The 19,437-nt window shown below is 39.7% G+C and overlaps 1 protein-coding gene across 4 annotated transcripts in view; it reads left to right on the top strand.

Moving 5' to 3' along the window:
* Window positions 1-19,437, top strand: part of METTL25 (methyltransferase like 25) — a 127,311-nt gene that overhangs the window by 24,521 nt on the left and 83,353 nt on the right. For 3 of the 4 annotated variants that reach the window (XM_030548616.1, XM_030548618.1, XM_030548619.1), the window contains exons 2-3: window positions 9,293-9,457; window positions 17,610-17,710. In XM_030548616.1, coding sequence (XP_030404476.1) covers window positions 9,293-9,457; window positions 17,610-17,710 — 266 coding nt within the window. The remainder of the gene's footprint in view (window positions 1-9,292; window positions 9,458-17,609; window positions 17,711-19,437) is intronic. The other variant, XM_030548617.1, reaches the window with a different exon arrangement.

Here is a 19,437-nt window from a genome sequence, read left to right as displayed (position 1 = left end):
CAAAAACATAATAATGTAAAACTTTAGCACCTACAAGTCCACTCAGTCCTACTTCTTGTTCAGTCAACTGCTAAGACAAACAAGTTTGTATACATTTACAGGCAGTAATGCTGCCCACTTCTTACTTACAATGTCACCTGCAAGTGAGAACAGGAATTTGCATGGGACTTTTGTAGCTGGCACTGCAAGGTATTTATGTGCCAGATATGCTAAACATTCGAATACCCCTTCATGCTTTGGCCGCCATTCCAGAGGACCTGCTTCCATCCTGATGATGCTCATTAAAAAAATTTGTTAATTAAATGTGTGACTGAGCTCCTTGTGAGGAGAATTGTATGCCTCCTTGTCATAAACAGATAGTTAAGGGTTAATGGCTCTTTTATCTATAAAGGGTTAACAAACAGGGAACCAAACACATGACCAATCAGGAGACAAGATACTTTCAAATCTTGGTGGAGGGAAGCCTTTGTTTGTGTTTTTTGGGTTTTGCTTTGTTCTCTCTGGGTCCTGGAAGGGACTGGATGTGCAACCAGGTTTCTTGCCAGTCTCCCTGCTACAGTCTTTTATAGTGAGTAATTTAGTAAGAAAGGCGGTTATAATCTTTTGATTGTTTCTGTATTTGCAAATGTGTAGTTTTGCTGGAAGTATTTTAAATTGTATTTTGCTGGGGGGGAGGTTTCTTTCTAGTTTCTATAAGCTGACAGACCCTGTAACTTTTTACCATCTAAATTGCAGAGATAAACTTTTACCTTTTTTTCTTTCTTTTTATTAAAAGTTTTGCATTTAAGACCTGTCTGATTTTTTCCCCCTTGTTGAGGCTCAAGGGAATTGAGTCTGTACTTAACAGGGAGGGAGGGGAGAAGGGGGAATCCCTTTGTTTAGATTCACGGAGCTTGAATCTGTATATCTCTCCAGGAGCCCAGGGAGGGAACACTTGGAAGGGAGGAGGGGGAAGGAAAATGGTTTATTCTCCTTTGTTGTGAGACTCAAGGAATCTGGGTCTTGGGGGTCCCCAGGGAAGGTTTTGGGGGGACCAGAGTGTATCAGGCACGGGAATTCCTGATTGATGGCAGTTTATCAAATCTAAGCTGGTAATTAAGCTTAGGGGAATTCATGCTAGTACCCATATTTTGGATGCTAAGGTTCAGTATTGGGAATTATACTATGACACTCCTGCTCTGTTTTACGCACATTTTGCCATATGTTTCATGTTATAGCAGTCTCGGATGATGATCCAGCACATGTTGCTCATTTTAAAAACGCCTTCACTGCAAATTTGACAAAATGCAAAGAAGGTACTAATGTGAGATATCTAAAAATAGATTAAACACTTGACCCAAGGTTTTAAGAATCTGAAGTGTCTTCCAAAATCTGAGAGGGATGAGGTGTGGAGAATGCTTTCAGATATCTTAAAAGAGCACACTCCGATGTGGAAACTATAGAACTTGAACCACCAAAAAAGAAAATCAGTCTTCCGCTAGTGGCATCTGAGTCAGATGATGAAAATGAACATGCATTGATCTGCACTGTTTTGGATTGTTATCGAGAAGAACATATCATCATCATGAACGCATGTCCTCTGGAATGGTGGTTGAAGCATGGAGGACAGTATGAATCTTTCGCACACCTGGCACATACATATCTTGCGATTCCGGAGCCATGCGAATGCCTGTTCTCACTTTCAGGTGACATTGGAAACAAGAAGCTGGTAGCATTATCTCCTTCAAATGTAAACAAACTTGTTTGAGCAATTGGCTGAACGTGAAGTAGGACTGAGTGGACTTACTTGTAGGCGCTAAAGTTTTACATTGTTTTATTTTTTAATGCAGGTTTTTTGTACATGATTCTACATTTGTAAGTTCAAATTTAATGATAAAGAGATTGCACTGCATATTTGTAATGGGGGAATTACAGATTAACATGACTGCTACTCTGAAACCTCTCACTATTTCTTTTGTTTTTTACAGTGCAAATATTTGTAATAAAAAATGAATCTAAAGTGTATTTTGTATTCTGTATTGTAACTGAAATCAATATATTTGAAAATGTAGAAAACATCCAAAAATATTTAAATAAATGGTATTCTGTTATTGTTTAACAGCGTGATTAATCCCGTGATTAATTTGTTTTAATCATGCAATTAATCGCAGTTAATTTTTGTAATTGCTTGACGGCCCTAGAAATTACATTTGATTTTTTTTAAATATAGAAGTGTTTTTATTTTATAAAATATGAATTAACTGTTATTGGGGAATTTCACAGTGAAAGTAAATACTCTACTAGTAGATTTATGATGTACTGTGTAGTAGCACTCTCAGTCTAACCCACTGATATACGTTTTCATTTATAGCTGAATCTCTAGTATACTGAACACTATGTTTATGAATGTTTTCATTTTTATCACGGAGAAATGATCAAAATGATCTTTTAAGAGTATCTCTGTGTGTAGTGTTTGATACTTCCTGGTCATATAAACCATCTGAACCAACTTCTGGTGCCACTAATTCTTCTGTCGCCTGGCTCAGAAAGGAAGATCCAAGCCTCCTTCATGCCCTTGTCCATCTTCTTTTCATCTTTCTGTGCATCCCTTGAGTACCGATTGCTATTTTGTTCCAGTAGTTACTGTAACTACTCCAGTTTTAACAATAAAACCAATTTAGTTAAGATTAAAGTAAGAATTTACTGACATTTTGCAAAACAGAGAGGAACCAAACAAAAGGATTGTTAGGTAATACATGGCTGCTCTTGTTGCTGTGCAAAAGTATTTTCATGCTGGGTCTAAAGTTAATTACACAATAGTTGCAGATTTTACATAGCATAAATGTATTAGTTCTGCAACTGCTCAAGCTGTGACTGTTTCTCCTTGTCAGAACTCCCAGCACATCATCTCAGCAGAAGAATGTCTGTGCTTAGGTATCCAGCTCCTTTTATAATTCCCTAAGCTTTGAAGTAAAGGAGTCATCCATTACATTGCAAACAAGTGTTTGATTACTTCACCTTTCTGATATTAGATTGTCCTGTTTTTTGTTTGATTTGAAGGTCTTTATTTCCCCTCTGTGATTTCAGAATGCACAAATCTAATTTCCCCTTCTTCCTGTAATAAAAAAACCAACTTGCATTTACTTTTTATTTTTTTTAAATGAACCTTTGTCATTCTACCTTACATTGTGTCAGTATTTCTACATGTTCATGTTCCTGTTTTCTTGTTTCAGACTATAACAGCATCTTGCATAAAGTTTTTTTTTATTTGCAAATGATTGGATCACTGATTTACCTCAATAATGCAAAACGAGTGAAGTCATTTATGTAATGCTAAAAACACTTTTCAATTTTGAAGTAGAAAAATAAAGAATAAAATTTATAAGGACAGCTATTGAAACAATTTAAAAGTGGATAGTCTGTGTATATAGCCCGTCAAAATATTTATTCCTACTAGGGCCACATATTGCCACCTGTAGTCGTGTCTTGGAAGTACCTTGCTCCACAAGTAAAACTATTGAAATCAATGGGACTGCTTTCAGAGGATCAAATTGTGGCATGACTTGTGCGGTCATGCAAAGAAGTAAGGGAGCTTACAGATTGTGAGTAGCAGTTCAGTAAGGAGAATGGCCTCTGAAGGAATGCTACGTCCTCTCCTTGTACAGGTGAGTGGAGCAGGTCAGGGTGGTTGTCCCTGGGTGCTAGGGGAAGAATGCTGTGCCCAGGTATAAACCTGGTGCCAGCATTACCCATGAGACTGAGTGGGAAGCTCTAAGGTAGTTTGAATTTCAGATTCACAGTCTGCCTTCCAGTAAACTCCAGGGGCAGCACAACTATGTGTTTTCCTTTTCTCAAAGGTTATGGCATTTGAGTCAAGATTAAGGTACTGTTCAGGGTGAGAGAAGAGTAGCAAAATCTGGCCTTTTATTAAAAGATATTTGTCTAATCTAAAATAAAAGGATTATAACAAATAATTGAAGTTTTTCTTTAAAGCTTTTGTCTCGAGATTTGATAGATTATATTAGATTTGTTCAGAATTCTATTTTTTGCGGCTAATGTTGTAAAGCGGACTAAAGACTTCTAGGCACGTTCACAAAACTGTGCACGTATGCTCACCCTTATTGTAGTGCTTGTGCTGTTTACTATGCAACTTCTATTAAAATGATAGATTTATTTTTTATAATATAACATTTAGTTATAATTATAATTAACATTTATTTAGCATGTTACAATTTCAAAGTGCTGTACAAATGTTAATTAATGACTGATAATGGGTATGGGGAAAATATTTGCATAAAATCTTGAAAATAAGCAGTTCATCATGAAACTATCAAGAAAGTTAGGTACATTTTTCTGCTTAGCACTTTTGTTTATGTCCCTTTGTAACTAACTTCTCATGAGGAATACTGTTGGAATCTATATATAATTACACATACAACCCATTACATTAAAGGAAGTTTCTTAAATTTGCAAAGATAAGCACTTAGAAGTTAGAAAATGCCAAAATTAAGGTAACCTGCAAAACCTTAGTTTGACCTTCTTGTGTGTATAATTTATAGTTAAGGTTAAGATTTTGTCACAGTTATTTTAGTAAACGGTCGTGGGCACTAAACAAAAATTCCTGAGAGCCATGACTGTCTGTGGCTTTCACTGAAAATAACCAAGCGGGGAGGAGTTAGGGGAGAAGTGACACCTGGAGCTCCATTGAGGAGACTGAGAGCTTGCGCCCTGCTGCGAGAGGTGGGTGGACTGACAGCCTGAGCCCCATCACCACAGGTGGTGGGCACAGGCCCAGTGGCATCCACAAGGGGGCACGCACAGCCATGGCAGGGGGCATCCGGCCCTGAGTACAGCTGCAACGGAGGGGAACAGCCCCAACTGTGTAGGGGGGGCACACAGCTCTGGCCACAGCAGAGCGTGGAGGGGGGCACAGCCCCAGCTATAGCTACTGACAGCTGAAACCAAAGAAGTCATGGAGGTCTAGTAAAGTCACGGAATCCGTGACCTTGACTAAATCATATCCTTAATTTATAATACAGTCCTTAATTTCATGATCACATGTATTTTTTTCCTCAGGACCCTTACCTCATTCAGCGCACAGGCTGTATGGTGCTCATTGAATGACCAGCCATCAATTTTTTTATTTCTTCTTCTTAAGCGTGTGGAACTATGCCTTGTTTTCTATACCATTCAAACTTTACTTTGACAGAATTATTAGTTTCCTCGTGGGCTTTTCTTTGATGCTCGTCACTATCTAATATATGATTTTTTCGCAAACAATTTATCTTCGCAGTGACTCTGTGAGGAGGGGGTTGGCATAGTCCCCGTTTTACAGCTGAGAACTTGAAACATAGATTAAACTCCAACATTTTGACTCAGTTTTGGTGCCTAGTTTGAGACACGTAGGACCTGATTTTTTCATAATATAGCACTCTATATGTTCAAAGCACAGCTCCCATTAACAATTATGAATGCTCAGCAGTTGTGCAAATCAGATCCCAGGGTATCAAGCTGAGACCCAGAAAATAAGGAACATATACTTGTGACCTGTGAAATTTTAGATTAGGTGACTTACCTGACACAGGAATTCTAGTACAGTATTCAGTGTCTTAACAATGAGGCTCTCCTTTCTTTCCTGTAGTTCTCAGTCTTGTTCACTACACACCTTCCAAATTCTGACAAGTTTCAGAGTAGCAGCTGTGTTAGTCTGTATCTGCAAAAAGAAGAGGAGTACTTGTGGCACCTTAAAGACTAACAAATTTATTTCAGCATAAGCTTTCGTGGGCTGCAGTTCCGAAGAAGTGAACTGTAGCCCACGAAAGCTTATGCTGAAATAAATTTGTTAGTCTCTAAGGTGCCACGAGTACTGCTGTTCTTCCAAATACTGACACAAATGGGACAGGGGTTCTATGGACAGCATTCTTCTTTATTACACAATCTTGATTCACCCCCAAAGCACCATGTACACTGAATGAGGCTGAGTCCTGGAGAAAATTAATATGTGTACACATAATTAAGGACTGTATCATAATGCATACACACAGTGGGATATGTGCACAGGCATCCTTAATTCTGGCACTTCATACCTTTTGAATGCTTAACTTTGCAACCTTTTAACAGTTCTTTGTGTGTAATTTACTTGCTTTTAATAAAGCAAACTGAAGAAACAGAAATTCCATCATGTGGCATTATATTGACACCCACACGGTTCGTCAGCAAAGTTGGAACCTTTAGATCTACAGCACAGACCTCTGCCACTTGAGCTAATTGAATAACTCGTAGCAGTAGTAGGTTATGGTCCTCTGTGTGGACCAGCACTAGAGGGAGATGAGATATGCAATTTGCTATCGGTTTTCACAGATATCTGTTAACAGCAGAGAAACTCTGAGGCTCAGGAATCTTGTGTTCCTCTCCATGCACTGGAGGGGGGTGTTCCTTAGAGGGCACAGACACTCCTGCCCGTTTTCCACCAAGCTTGACCCCTTGTGCTCCATCCCCACCAATCTGTCATGCTCCCAATCCTATCTCTTTCCCACTCCTGCGTCCTTTTCACAGTCTGTAACTACCTAGACTGATTCCCCTTGCCCAGTCAGTTCCAGTTCCCCTTATCTGTTCTGTCTCTCCATTCTAAGGGTCTTTGCCCTAGTCCCAGTTCTCCCCACGCTCACCCTGCCCACAGGCACTGAGTCACCTTGCTCAACTAGTTCCAATCTCCCTACTTCCCACTCCCTGTCACAGTTATCCCCTTCCCCACCAGTCCCAGTCTTTCCAGACTCCCTATCCCAGTCTACTCATTTTTCTCCCCCTTGGTCCAGATTTTGTCCTCTCTACAGTCAAATCAAATGAATTCCTACTCCACACTGCCTGGGTGCCAGCAAGGAAGTCATTGAGAGCACGAGAGGGAGGTTCTCTATTGTCAGTTCCAGTGCCTTGCCTCACCCCAGAGCAGTTGAGAGAGGCCTTTACAGAGGAAGTCCTTCTGAGCCCCCACAACCCTAGACCGGAGCATGCTGTTGCTCTGTGAGGATGGCACATGCACAATCAGATCATCACTAAGAGCTTTCAGAGGCTGGAACATGCACAGTGTAAATAGAATTTTAGTAAAAGCAGCAAAGAATCCTGTGGCATCTTATAAACTAACAGACGTTTTGGAGCATGAGCTTTCGTGGGTATGAAAGTTCATGCTCCAAAACGTCTGTTAGTCTATAAGGTACCACAGGATTCTTTGCTGCTTTTACAGATCCAGACTAACACGGCTACCCCTCTGATACATGGAATTTTAGGAGATTTTAACGGTTAATCTGCAGGAAATCTCTACTGAGCATGTGCACATTGCAGTTTTTTTCATAGGTTTGTAACTTGGTCAAATTTTTACTGGCACAGCCAAAGGCACATAGCTGACACAAAGGCTATCTAAAATTTGAAGTCCATAATCCAAAGCATGGGTGCTTATTTGAAGAAAAAGGTTGCCAGAATTTTTTAATATGAGCATATAAATGCATTTTGCCCTAGCCCTGTTCTTGGAAATTGCTGCAGTTTTTTCCAGCTGAAATTAAAATATATTCACCTGGCACAGAAAATTTCAGCTGAAACGGTTTAAGTTTGGCAAAATTATAAGGAACTGGAAATAGAGTCTTGTAATGAGAAGTGTCATGCAACCTTAATATGGTGCTAGCACCTCTGCTTATTATCCAGTATTTGCACATCCAGCATGAGGTGTGCTAGCAAAGGTAAGTAGAAAAATTTGCATAGCACCTACATACTCAATGCCTTTCTCTTACAATGAGAAGGCTACTGCTGATATCACAGGACTTGGATCAGAGCCCAAAAGGAATCTTCACATACACCTTTACTGGAAAGGGAGTACATTTGGACTATGATCTGACGTTTGTTCATTTAAGTAGAGAGTTTTATTACCGTTAAAATAAATAAAAGACAATAGCTACTACAAGCTGTGGAGACCCCCTTTCCTGTTCTCTTTTCTGCGTTTCTCTGTATAAATTATCTTGGGAAATATAGAAAACAGTATGAAAAGGACTCTCTAGAGCTTTTAGTAGCTATATTTTTAATGATAGTAAAATTCTTTAGGACCTAGAACAATAGTAGCAGAGTATTTTTATTTTAAAAATTAGAATTTTAATGGCCATAAATAACTTTTCCTAATGTAAGAGTTGTTTTTTACTGCACAGAAAACCTGAGTGTAACAGCATTTGGATTCTCAATATGTTGACTGATAGAGTCCTTGAGGTGAAGTTTTTTTAAGGTAAAAGAGGGACAACTCATAGGGCAGATCATTGCAGGCTGATATTCAGAGCAGTGATTTTTATATCATGAAGGAAGCTTATTGTCTGTCTTCTTTGCAGGATGTTCTGTTTCTGGACATTGATCACTATAAGCAACTTTTATAGTTTGTTATTATTACAATTATTTGTATTATCATGGCGCTTAGGAGCCCTGGTCATGGACCACTATCTCATTGTGCTGGGCGATGTGCAAACACAGAACAAACAGTGAGAGATTGCCTGTATTCTGTTTGTTGTTTAAATATAATTTAACTTATTTTTTAAAGGTTAATTTGAAGCCTACAGTATTTTCTAATTCAGTGTCAGTTATTATCTCCAGGTCGTGTTTTAAAATCATTTGAAAATTTGTCACCTTTTCAGCCCTCCTCTGAATGAGTTAGATGTTTCCAACGAACAGAATGCTTTGTTCGGGTACATTGACAATTGGGATCCTAAATTAGAATCATACCTAGAGTTTGGGGTGAATGTATTTCTTACTGGAAATTCAGAGTTATAGAGCAGCTGAGAAAGTTTATAAATCTAATGATTGTAAGTCAGTACAGTTTGTAAATTTAATGATTATATTTCTTCACTGATGTCTCTGGGAATCGACTTGGGAAGAAAAAATTTAATTAGGGTTCAGAGTCCAGTAATACACAGTGCTGGGGGGGGGGCGGGGAGAGAGAGAGAGAGAGAGAGAGAGAGAGATTGAGAGCATTCACAGCAGGCAAGAGATTAAACAAGAGAGAAGAGATGACACTTCAGCCAAATTCTGCCATCTTTGAAGTAGCTCTGCTGAAGTGAGTGGATTTACCCCAGTTTTATATTAGTGTAACTGAGTGCAGAATTTGGCCTAAATTCTATAAGGAAAAATTAAATGTGAAGAAATATAATGAGTTGTCCAGCTCTGAAGGGTAAAATATTAATAATCTTTTGTACTTCTTGTTTGTTGTTCTCCAGTCAAGCATAGAAGAGCAATTTCATTGTTAATTATTGTTAACATGTAACTTTTCCCTCCACTTTCCACACAGATAACTGCAAGTTTTCCAATGTGTTCTGTGAAAATTCTCAGAAGCTGGTCAACGTGCAGTTCTTTGCTCTCGCTGCTAAATACCATTCCTTGCCAAGCCTTGAAGTGTGTACCCCATTAGATCAGATGCTTGGAGCACTGAATGGAAAGCAACACGAGAGATGTGGTATATTGGAATTTATTTTATCTTACAAAAATTCTCAGCAGGCGCTGTGGTGGCTAAGGTTAGATGAGTCTCTTGCTTTACTGCTCAATTTACTTTTATTATTAGCTACTTACTCCAGTGCACAGGTTTATATGATTTTCCCCCCTGAAATTTGAATAAAAGGCATCCCTGCACTCCCATGCCTGTATATGTTTTTAAGACTCAGCCTTAGAAGAGGCTAACTAGGAAGGCAGACAGAAGGGAATTAGACATGGTTCAGTACTTAGGTAGACATCTAGTTCTATTCCCTTGTTGTTTCTCCCTGAGGAGAGTAAGTTTTGATTGGTATTTTTGCTCTTGTTAAAGACTTCACTAGGATGCCTTTCAGCTATATCACCTAAAGCTGTTATCTCATCTCCTATCTGAAGAATCAGACACGGACCTTGAATTTTTATCAAATTAATGGGATTCCACATGGTTACTGGGATTCACCTTAGCAGATACTGATCGGAGTCTAGGTCTGTATTCAAATAAGAGACTTCTACAGAAAACCCAGAAGTTGCAGACAATGGTGCATGTGAATCATTTGGGGGGGGGGGGTTGGAACTGGGTCTTCTTAAGTGTTTGTACAGCCCCTATCGTAGTAGGGCCATTTGGGAATTAAAAAAAATAAAAATTAAGTGATTTAAGATCCCTTTACAGCATGCCCAGTAGACATCTGCTAAGACTTTTTAGCACTCCTTAATATAGTCTTGCTCATTTTGGAACTTCATATATAGTATGGGAAAATTGCACATTCTCCTTGCTCTCCCTGACAAACCTGGGGCCACTATGACAATTTACATGAGAGAGAACGTTAAGTGCCTGTTGAACTTTCTCCCTTGATTAACTGAGCCGATTCTGAACACTCAACCAGATATTCCTGTGGCAAAGAAGCGTTTACTTTAAAATTTCATTTGAGCATGTATGTTCTGAGGCATTCTGCACAACTACTTTGTGATTGCCCAGGAACATCAGCCATATAAGAACAGTCTATATCTACAAATAAAATATGTGCTTAATGTTAAGAATGTGAGCAGTCAGATTAGTTTTCATGTGACTACTACTGCACCCATAAGGTTTAGCACATCTTGAGTGTATCAGGGCTTAACATAATTTGAAAATGTGGTAATACTCTTGTGCTCATAGTTAAGCACATGGTTAAGTGTATTGCTGGATTGGAGCCTTAAAGACAGGATTGACGCCTTAAAGATAGGATTGACACCACAAAAGGAACTGATCTTCCATATTCCCCATTTCTTTACTTGGGCTAGAGTCTGATTTCAGGTGCGCTGGTATATGTCTGGAGTCTGTCCATTAACTGCAGTTATTTATATTGAATTAAAGCGGCGTGAAAGGTGCACTGGAGTTTGCCCTGGATTGATCTTGTTTTAACAGATCATAAATTGTCCTTTCTTCTTTACTTGCCTTTCACTGCAATCATTTTCAAGTGCACTATCCATTCCTTCCCTAAGGCTCACAATTTTGGCATGAAGCAACAAAGAGTCCTGTGGCACCTTATAGACTAACAGACATATTGGAGCATAAGCTTTCGTGGATGAATACCCACTTCGTCAGACGCATGTCTTTGACATTTCTCATTAACTGCTCACATCCAGGCTCTCAGTGCTCTCCTGCCTTTGTTTTATAATCTGCATCACTCTATACATTGTATTTAAACTCTGAAGTCCCGTCTTCTTCACCATCTTAATAATGAGGGTTGGTCATTTATTCCATTTACTGTTGTGATCTCTTCTGTCCGACTTCCCTGTCTTTCATCTCCCCAGACTATCCAAAACGTTACAGCTAAAATCATCTTCCTCTTCTGGTATTATGAACATGTCAGTCCCCTCCCTGAATACCTTCACTGGCTTCTCTTCCTTCTTGCATCCAGCTGAAGCCCATTGTCCCTGTCTTTCTGGTTGTATATGTACACCTCTTATTTTGCTTGCATCTTGGCTCTTTTTTCCTTTTCCATGCTCTCTCAGGCCCTGTACTATGCTTAATTCTCTCTAATTTATGTCTTTTCCCCCTGCTTCTCCCACTCTTGACTTTGTACCCTTTTTTTGCTGCTGTCCCCAGCATTTGGATCAGTTACCCCCCCCCCCATCAAGTGTCTTTCTTCCTTATGTCTGTACAGAAAAAAAAAATTGGAGATATGCCTATCTCCTAGAACTGGAAGGGACCTTGGAAGGTCATTGAGTCAAGCCCCCTGCCTTCACTAGCAGGACCAAGTACTGATTTTTGCCTCAGATTCCTAAGTGGCCCCCTCAAGATTAGAGCTCACAACCCTGGGTTTCGCAGGCTAATGCTCAAACCACTGAGCTGTTCCTCCCTCATAATTATTAAAGGATAGAGACCAAATAATTGTTTTCTATATACTGTAAATGAGCTCTGTGTAATGTTGTAATTGTAGTCCTGTGCTTTGTTGCATTATAGGAAATATTAAAAATATTTCATGTATTTTATTATTTTACTATAATTTGAGTCCTTTGTATAAAGTTGCCAACAAGTCAGTGAAAACGCCTTAATTTAAATGAATTGCCTGGTAGTCATCTGGATGAGGCAAAGTACCAAGCTTCAGATTTGTAATATGGGACTTTTCGTGTGAAAACTGGGATCTTTAATCTTCTTTTAGACCTTCCTGGACTCATTCCTGTATTTCAGAAAAGATGCACATTTGCTATCCTATGTGAAATATTCAGGAACAAATTGGAATCTTTAAAGAGGGCTTTACAGACAAAGGAAGAATGTCATTATATCATGCAAAATTATTCTTTAGCGTAATTCCATTTATTGTTCCAATGTCTTTTGTAATGTACCTTGTCATAAGAAAAAGATGTTTGAGAGACACAAACACCTCCACAGTTCTCTAACCTGTGAAATAATGAGAGAGAGGTGGGGCGGGAAGAGAGAGGGGAAAGCTGTGCGGGTTGCAAATGCAAGGTCTTTTTTAACTTATAGTAAATTGTGTGTTGGGGTTTTTTTTCCCTCAAGCTTGTAAACTTCTGTAACTCGGTTTGTGAATTTGACTATGACACCCTTTAGCCATACCCCACCAGACAACAAACGCTTTAGTTTTTGTCTCTCCAGTTTCTTAAGACTTTATCCTGTGAAACACTCCTCTCCTCCCTGCCCCTGAATAAGAGATCAATAAATTTTATAACGGGCAAAAAAAATATGGATGCACATAATAGTAACAGCGTTTAGGGTGGGTTGTTTGAAAAGGAGCACATCAGGTCATTAAAGTGCTTTTGAAAATCTAGGGGATAGGGAGAAGGGATGGTTGGATGGGGCAGGAGTCCCAGGGGGGCCGGTCAGGAATGAGAGGAGGGGTTGGATGGGGTGGTGTGGGTAGAGGGGTGGTCAGAGGACAGGGAGCGGGGGTGTGTGGATGGGGCAGGGATCCCAGAGGGACCATCAGGGAACAGGGGGGATTGGACGGAGCAGGAGTCTCGGGGGGCGGGGGGGGGCAGATAGGAGGTGGGAGTTGGGTTACGACCTCCTCCCCTATCAAGCCCTCCATACAATTTATAAAACCCAATGCAGCCCTCAGGCCAAAAAGTCTGCCCGCCTCTGGTCTAGAGGTATAAATGTCAAAGCCCAGAGTACAAAATTAGACAAATCACACTTAGCCTGTTGTTAGCATGTTATAGGAAGAATGTTTCAGAGAATAAATAAGTCTTAGCTTTTTTCAGGAAGGGAGTTCTTTATTTCTAAAATTACTAATTTTTGCTTGAGTCAGCTATTATTCACATTTTAAAGAGAGGCTAAAAGCATAGCAACTTAAATTAAGTGAGTAATTATGAGCAAGATCTTGAGGGAACAGCACAGTTCAAAACATTGCAAAAGTGTTTTAAAGATTTTTATTTTTTAAACTGGAAAATTCCCTGCAGATTTCCTCAAACTTTGCAGTTTTCCCCTGCAGTATTCCACTGGCTCTAGCTGTAAGCTTTTTCATTAGACTGAAGTATATCTGTTATTATCACAGCATGTTTGAAAAGTGGAAAAAGTCCTTCAGTCACTAAAAATCCTTACAAAAACCCAATAATATTTAAACTAATAATTTTACCTTTTCTCTCTTTTTTCCCCCTGTCATATGCTGATGAGTAAGCACAGTGGCCAGACTGGAAAAAGTGGGAAGAATGAACATAAAGACATTTATGGACCATTAGTAACTATGATGCTAAGCACTTTTTATATGCAGGTAAATGTGTAGGTAGAAAGAGACACTAATTTTGAGTCAGAACCTCAGCTGGTATAAATCAGCATACATGCAGGATTTGTCTCTTTGCTTTCAAAAGTGCTTCTATTCAGTTTAAGCATTGGGGTCTAAGACTTTGCTCACTTAATATTTTAAATGCCCCCATCTGGGCTTTGACATTTATGCTGAAGTGCATGCAGTAGTATAAGGTGTATATTGCATAACAATATTGCTGGTTTTGGACCAAGATTTGCCCAGTATTTCCCTTATTTGGGCAAAACTTACATTTTTGTCAACGAAGGGTTTTATCTGAACTGGGAAATAGAATATATATTATTTTGGGAAAGTTATCTTTGAAATGGGAAAAAAGTTGTAAAAATCACAGAAATCAAGACCCTAATACTTTGGTATCTTTGGTCCTCTGCTCCCTCCCTGTCCCTCCCCCCCCACCCCCTTGCCACCCTTAATCCTAACCTGTCTGAAGATACAGAAAAGCTGTGAGATCTCATCTCTCAGCATAAGACTGAATCAGCACCATCCTTGTGCGGGAGAAGAACCCTAAACAACTTAATTGAAATGGTTACAATTTTAGTTTTTTAGGAGAATCTGGGCCTTAACAAGTATTTTTACATTTAATAAGAACCTTCAGAAGTCCTCAATAAAACAGTAAAAATGAAATGACAAACATTGGTTTCTCCCATATGCTTTTGTTTGTTAATTTTAAAGTTTATGATTTTCTTTTGTTTGTTCATAGATTCTATATTAGATTCAAAGTATTGTCATAATAGTTTGTTATGAAGAACCAGATGTTTAAAAAGTGCAGAGATCCTATGGATATTGGAGAGAAGTGGGGAAAACTCTAGGATTCTCATGAACTCAGATCAACCTTCTATAAATAAGTAATGATTTCGGCATTGTTTCCAGCATGCTGATTAAGGAATGAATGTAGTTATTGTCTGATGATCAGTTTCTGGACAAATTAAGAGAGTAATACAGGAAATGCAGGAAAGAGGAAGGTGTATAAATCTGACTAGTTATGCAGAAAAGTGTTTTTAACTGTTCTGTTTTCTGTTCTGTGAGTGTCCTCTCAGGGTTCAATTCTGCATATCTTAGTTCACAAGTATTTTATGTCTCTGTCTGTGTGACTCCACACAGACAAGTATTCAGGCCCACCAACAGAAATTCAGGGCACCAGGGCCATCCGTAGGGGCCCAGGGCGGAAGTAACAAATCCATCACTTCCAAGATCACCCACGCTGGCCCGCGGGGCCCGAAGTGGTCTCACGCTCCTAGGTGCCTTGCAGCCCCCCCCGGCCTCTGGACAGTTGCCCCCTTTGCTTCCCCCCCGCCCCCTACCCCCGGTGGTGGGCCTGCAAATGTCATTTCTTCCCCTCTATACACACAGCTATCTCCTGAAGAGTCTCTTAGTCCTTGGGTCTGGGCAAGCGGGGATAAGCAGATGCTGTGTGCCTGCTATTTATCCCATCCTCCAAGCAAATAGTCAGGGATTGGGCCTTGACTCCATCCACTCAGGACAGCTGAGCCAGTGTGAGAGTAGTACTCTGTTGGTAAGGATCAGTAGTGGATTACTACCCCTTGCCATAAATGAGGAGCAGGTAAAGAATTGGAGTGAAATGGGGAGCAGGTAAAAAAGGAAGGAAATCAGGAAGGCCAAATCACACTTGGAGTTGCAGCTAGCAAGGGATGTTCAGAGTAAAAAGAAGGGTTTCTGCAGGTATGTTAGCAAGAAGAAAAAGGTCAGGGAAAGTGTTGGCCCCTTACTGAATGAGAGAGGCAAACTAGTGACAGAGGATGTGGAAAAAGCTAATGTACTCAATGCTTTTTTTTGCATCTGCCTTCACAAACAAGGTCAGCTCCCAGGCTGCTTCACTGGACAGCACAGTATGGGGAGGAGGTGATCTGCCCTCTGTGGAGAAAGAAGTGGTTCAGGACTATTCAGAAAAGCTGGATGAGCACAGCTCCATGGGGCCAGATGCGCTGCGTCTGAGGGTGCTAAAGGAGTTGGCGGATGTGATTGCAGAGCCATTGGCCATTATCAAGGCAATCAGGGGAGGTCCCGGATAACTGGAAAACTTTAAAAAAGAGAAGGAGGAGGATCTGGGAAACTACAAGCCAGTCAGGCTCACCTTAGTCCCTGGAAAAATCATGAAGCAAGTCCTCAAGGAATCAATTTTGAAGCACTTAGAGGAGAGGAAAGTGATCAGGAACAGTCAGCATGGATTCATGAAGGTAACCTAATTGCCTTCTATGATGAGATAACTGGCTCTGTGGATGAGGGGAAAGTAGTGGTTATTCCTTGACTTTAGCAAAACTTTTGATACGGTCTCCCACAGTATTCTTGCCAGCAAGTTAAAGAAGTATGGGCTGGATGAATGGACTATAAGGTGGATAGAAAGCTGGCTAGATTATCTGGCTCAACAGATAGTGATCAATGGATCTATGTCTAGTTGGCAGCTGGTATCAAGCGGCATGCCTCAAGGGTCAGTCCTGTGGCTGATTTTGTTTAGTATCTTCATTAATGATCTGGAGTATGGCATGGACTGCACTCTCAGCAAGTTTGCAGATGACACTAAACTTGGAGGAGTTGTAGCTACACTGGAAGGTAGGGATAGGATACAGAGGGACCTAGACAAATTAGAGGATTGGGCCAAAAGAAATCTGATGAGGTTCAATAAGGACAAATGCACAGTCCTACACTTAGGATGGAAGAATCCCATGTACTGCTGCAGACTAGGGGCCGAGTGGTTAGGCAGCAGTTCTGCAGAAAAGGACCTAGGGGTTACAGTGGGCGAGAAGCTGGATATGAGTCAACAGTGTGCGCTTGTTGCCAAGAAGGGTAATGCATTTTGGGCTGTATAAGTAGGAGCATTGCCAGCAGATCGAGGGACGTGATCATTCTCCTCTATTCGGCACTGGTGAGGCCTCATCTGGAGTACTGTGTCCAGTTGTGGGCCTCACACTACAAGGAGGATGTGGAAAAATTGGAAAGAGGCCAGCAGAGGGCTACAAAAATAATTAGGGGGCTGGAGCACATGACTTACGAGGAGAGGCTGAGGGAACTGGGATTGTTTGGTCTGCAGAAAAGAAGAATGAGGGGATTTGATAGCTGCTTTCAACTACCTGAAAGGGGGTTCCAAAGAAAGTGAATCTAGACTGTTCTCAGTGGTTCCAGATGACAGAACAAGGAGCAATGATCTCAAGTTGCAGTGTGGGAGGTTTAGGTTGGATATTAGGAAAAATAGGAGGGCGGTGAAGCCCTGGAATGGGTTACCTAGGGCGGTGGTGAAATCTCCTTCCTTAGAGATTTGTAAGGTCAAGCTTGACAAAGCCCTTGCTGAATGACTTAGTTGGGGATTGGTTCTGCTTTGAGCAAGGAGTTGGAATAGATGACCTCTTGAGGTGCCTTCCAACCCTGATATTCTATGGTTCTATGAAATGTGCTTCTCTTGCCTCCCATTTCCTCAGTATAATTAATGATGGCTTGAAGTGTGTCTATTGTGAGATGATCAGCAACCATGCAGAATTAATAGAGTGATCATCATTTTAAAGTGCCAGAATCAGCAAACTGTGCTGTGAGAATGTTTCCCAACACTGCCTTTATGTGTCCTCTGAGTATAGGTAAATGTAGTTGTAGTAAAGTACATGAAAAAGAGCTAAACTAAATTCCTGTGGGGAAGAAGGAATAAGAGATCAAATTTCATAGTAGCAATTTTTTGTCATACTAGATATTTTATTCTGTGTTTTGTTAGTATTGCTTATAATATTACTGGTATTGCTGTTATGTTGTTCAGTTTCACTAATTCATCTTTGATTCAGTAATATAATCATAATAGATGTTGATTTCATTTGAGGACTATGAGGGCCAGACAGTCTGAATTGTATTAATATTTCTGTTTTTCTAATATCTCAGAAATCAAAACAGAAAAGTTTATGAATGATAAGAAATCTCATGAAGTGGAGATGATGTCAAAATTGATAGATAGCATTGCAAATTTTTGCGGTATAAAGCAGGTAAGAATGAACTTATTTCAATGTGTATTACCATATAATTTACAAATACTTGCCTCGTCTTTTCTATCTTGTTCAAAGCCTAGATTTTGATATATCCTTAATGCAGATTTTATTTTTCATTTTTGTAATAGTGACTGAAAGGGAAACCTTTGAGCAAAGCTGAGGGGCTCTTTCCCCACACCGTTGTTAGCTTCAGGTAAATAACCTCTCCAGTCATTATTACAATTGTGAATCATGAAAAACAGTCATGATTTTATATGCTAAGCAGTTAAAAGCTGCACTGCATGTTGCCAGGCATTTAGTGTTCCTTGTACAATAGTGATAAGACTAAAACAGTAACTAATAGGGAAGCAGAAATTCATTCTCTGCGTTCCATTAAGCTCATAAAAATAGCAAATAAAACAGAATACAGTATCTGACAAGTTTTAAATGTAAATATTTCTATTTTTGCATTAAAGAATTGGAATTTTTCTCCTCTTTAGTGCCATCCACCATGATACAAAACACTTATCTGGTGAATGAGCCGTGTTGGTCCAGTTGTTCCTGGCTCCAGACTCATAAGTAGCAAGCCAAAGTGACTTCAGCCACTCCTCTACTCCCTGGTATCAGTCTGGTCATGGGTACAAATGGACACTCAGTAATTTCATGTAGATGTTAAATAGTTTGCAGCGTATGTGCTTGTGATACTCAATAGGTGAGGCAAAGGAGAAGTTGCCCACCACAGCTTTCTGGACACATTCTGTGGGTATGTCTACTCTTTGAGCTGGAGGTATAAATTCCAGCTTGAAGATACATACCCATGCTACCTTGATGAGACTTAACATGCTAAAAATAAAGCTGTGGTGGGAAGGCTAGCTGCTCCAAGTAATACCCATGTGAGACGCTAGGAACTTTCTTGGGCAGCTAAACCTTCCCATTGCTTGCATTACCCCTTTACTACATTCAATTTTTAGTGTACTGTCTCAACCAGTACTAGCGTGGGTATGTCTTGTCCAGCTTGAAATATAGACATACCCTGAGAGAAAAGATTGGAACCACCTCAATGTGCTAACTCTGATTCCTGGTGCAATTGGTGCAATCAGCCAGCTCTCTGTCTTTATCTGATTGACAACTGACAATAAAAGATGCATATTTTTAACCAGAGAGTATTTACATTTGTTGGTTTCAAGCATCTTTGGCCAAATAATTGATTCTTTTGGTGGTGGTTTTGAAAAAAAATAACTTATGGCCATTTATTTTAATGAAAAACACTGCTATACAGTATGTCACTAAATATGAAATGCAGATGGCTTTATGTTAACTTTACTCCATCATTCAGTCATATACTGTAACAGAATTTATTTGTTCAGTTACAAATCCCTAATATATGAAAAGAGCTTTCCAGTTACATTTTTTTAAAAAATTCTCCTTTTCAGTTATTGAAAAGCAACCTCTTTTGTTTTAGTTACCTTTAAACTTTAATATAAATTGTAAAGTTTTAGGAGAGTTTTTTCCTTATTGATTTCTTTCAATCCTGCTGACAGAACAAAATATATATAACATTTAATTTAAAAACATAGAGCAATGAAAACACGACACATGTTTTACAACAGCACAGCTGTCCTCAGGGTGTTTCTTTCAGAAATTATGGATCACTGAAGGATTGAAAAGTGCCCTTCGCTTCACCTCCTGTACCTATGATGTATAATGGGTGGTAGAGGATATTGTTCTCTTGTGGTGCTTTATTG

Source organism: Gopherus evgoodei, chromosome 1 (genome assembly GCF_007399415.2).
Source record: "Gopherus evgoodei ecotype Sinaloan lineage chromosome 1, rGopEvg1_v1.p, whole genome shotgun sequence".
Classification (NCBI taxonomy): Eukaryota; Metazoa; Chordata; order Testudines; family Testudinidae; genus Gopherus; species Gopherus evgoodei.
This window is presented reverse-complemented; position numbering and strand designations above follow the sequence as displayed.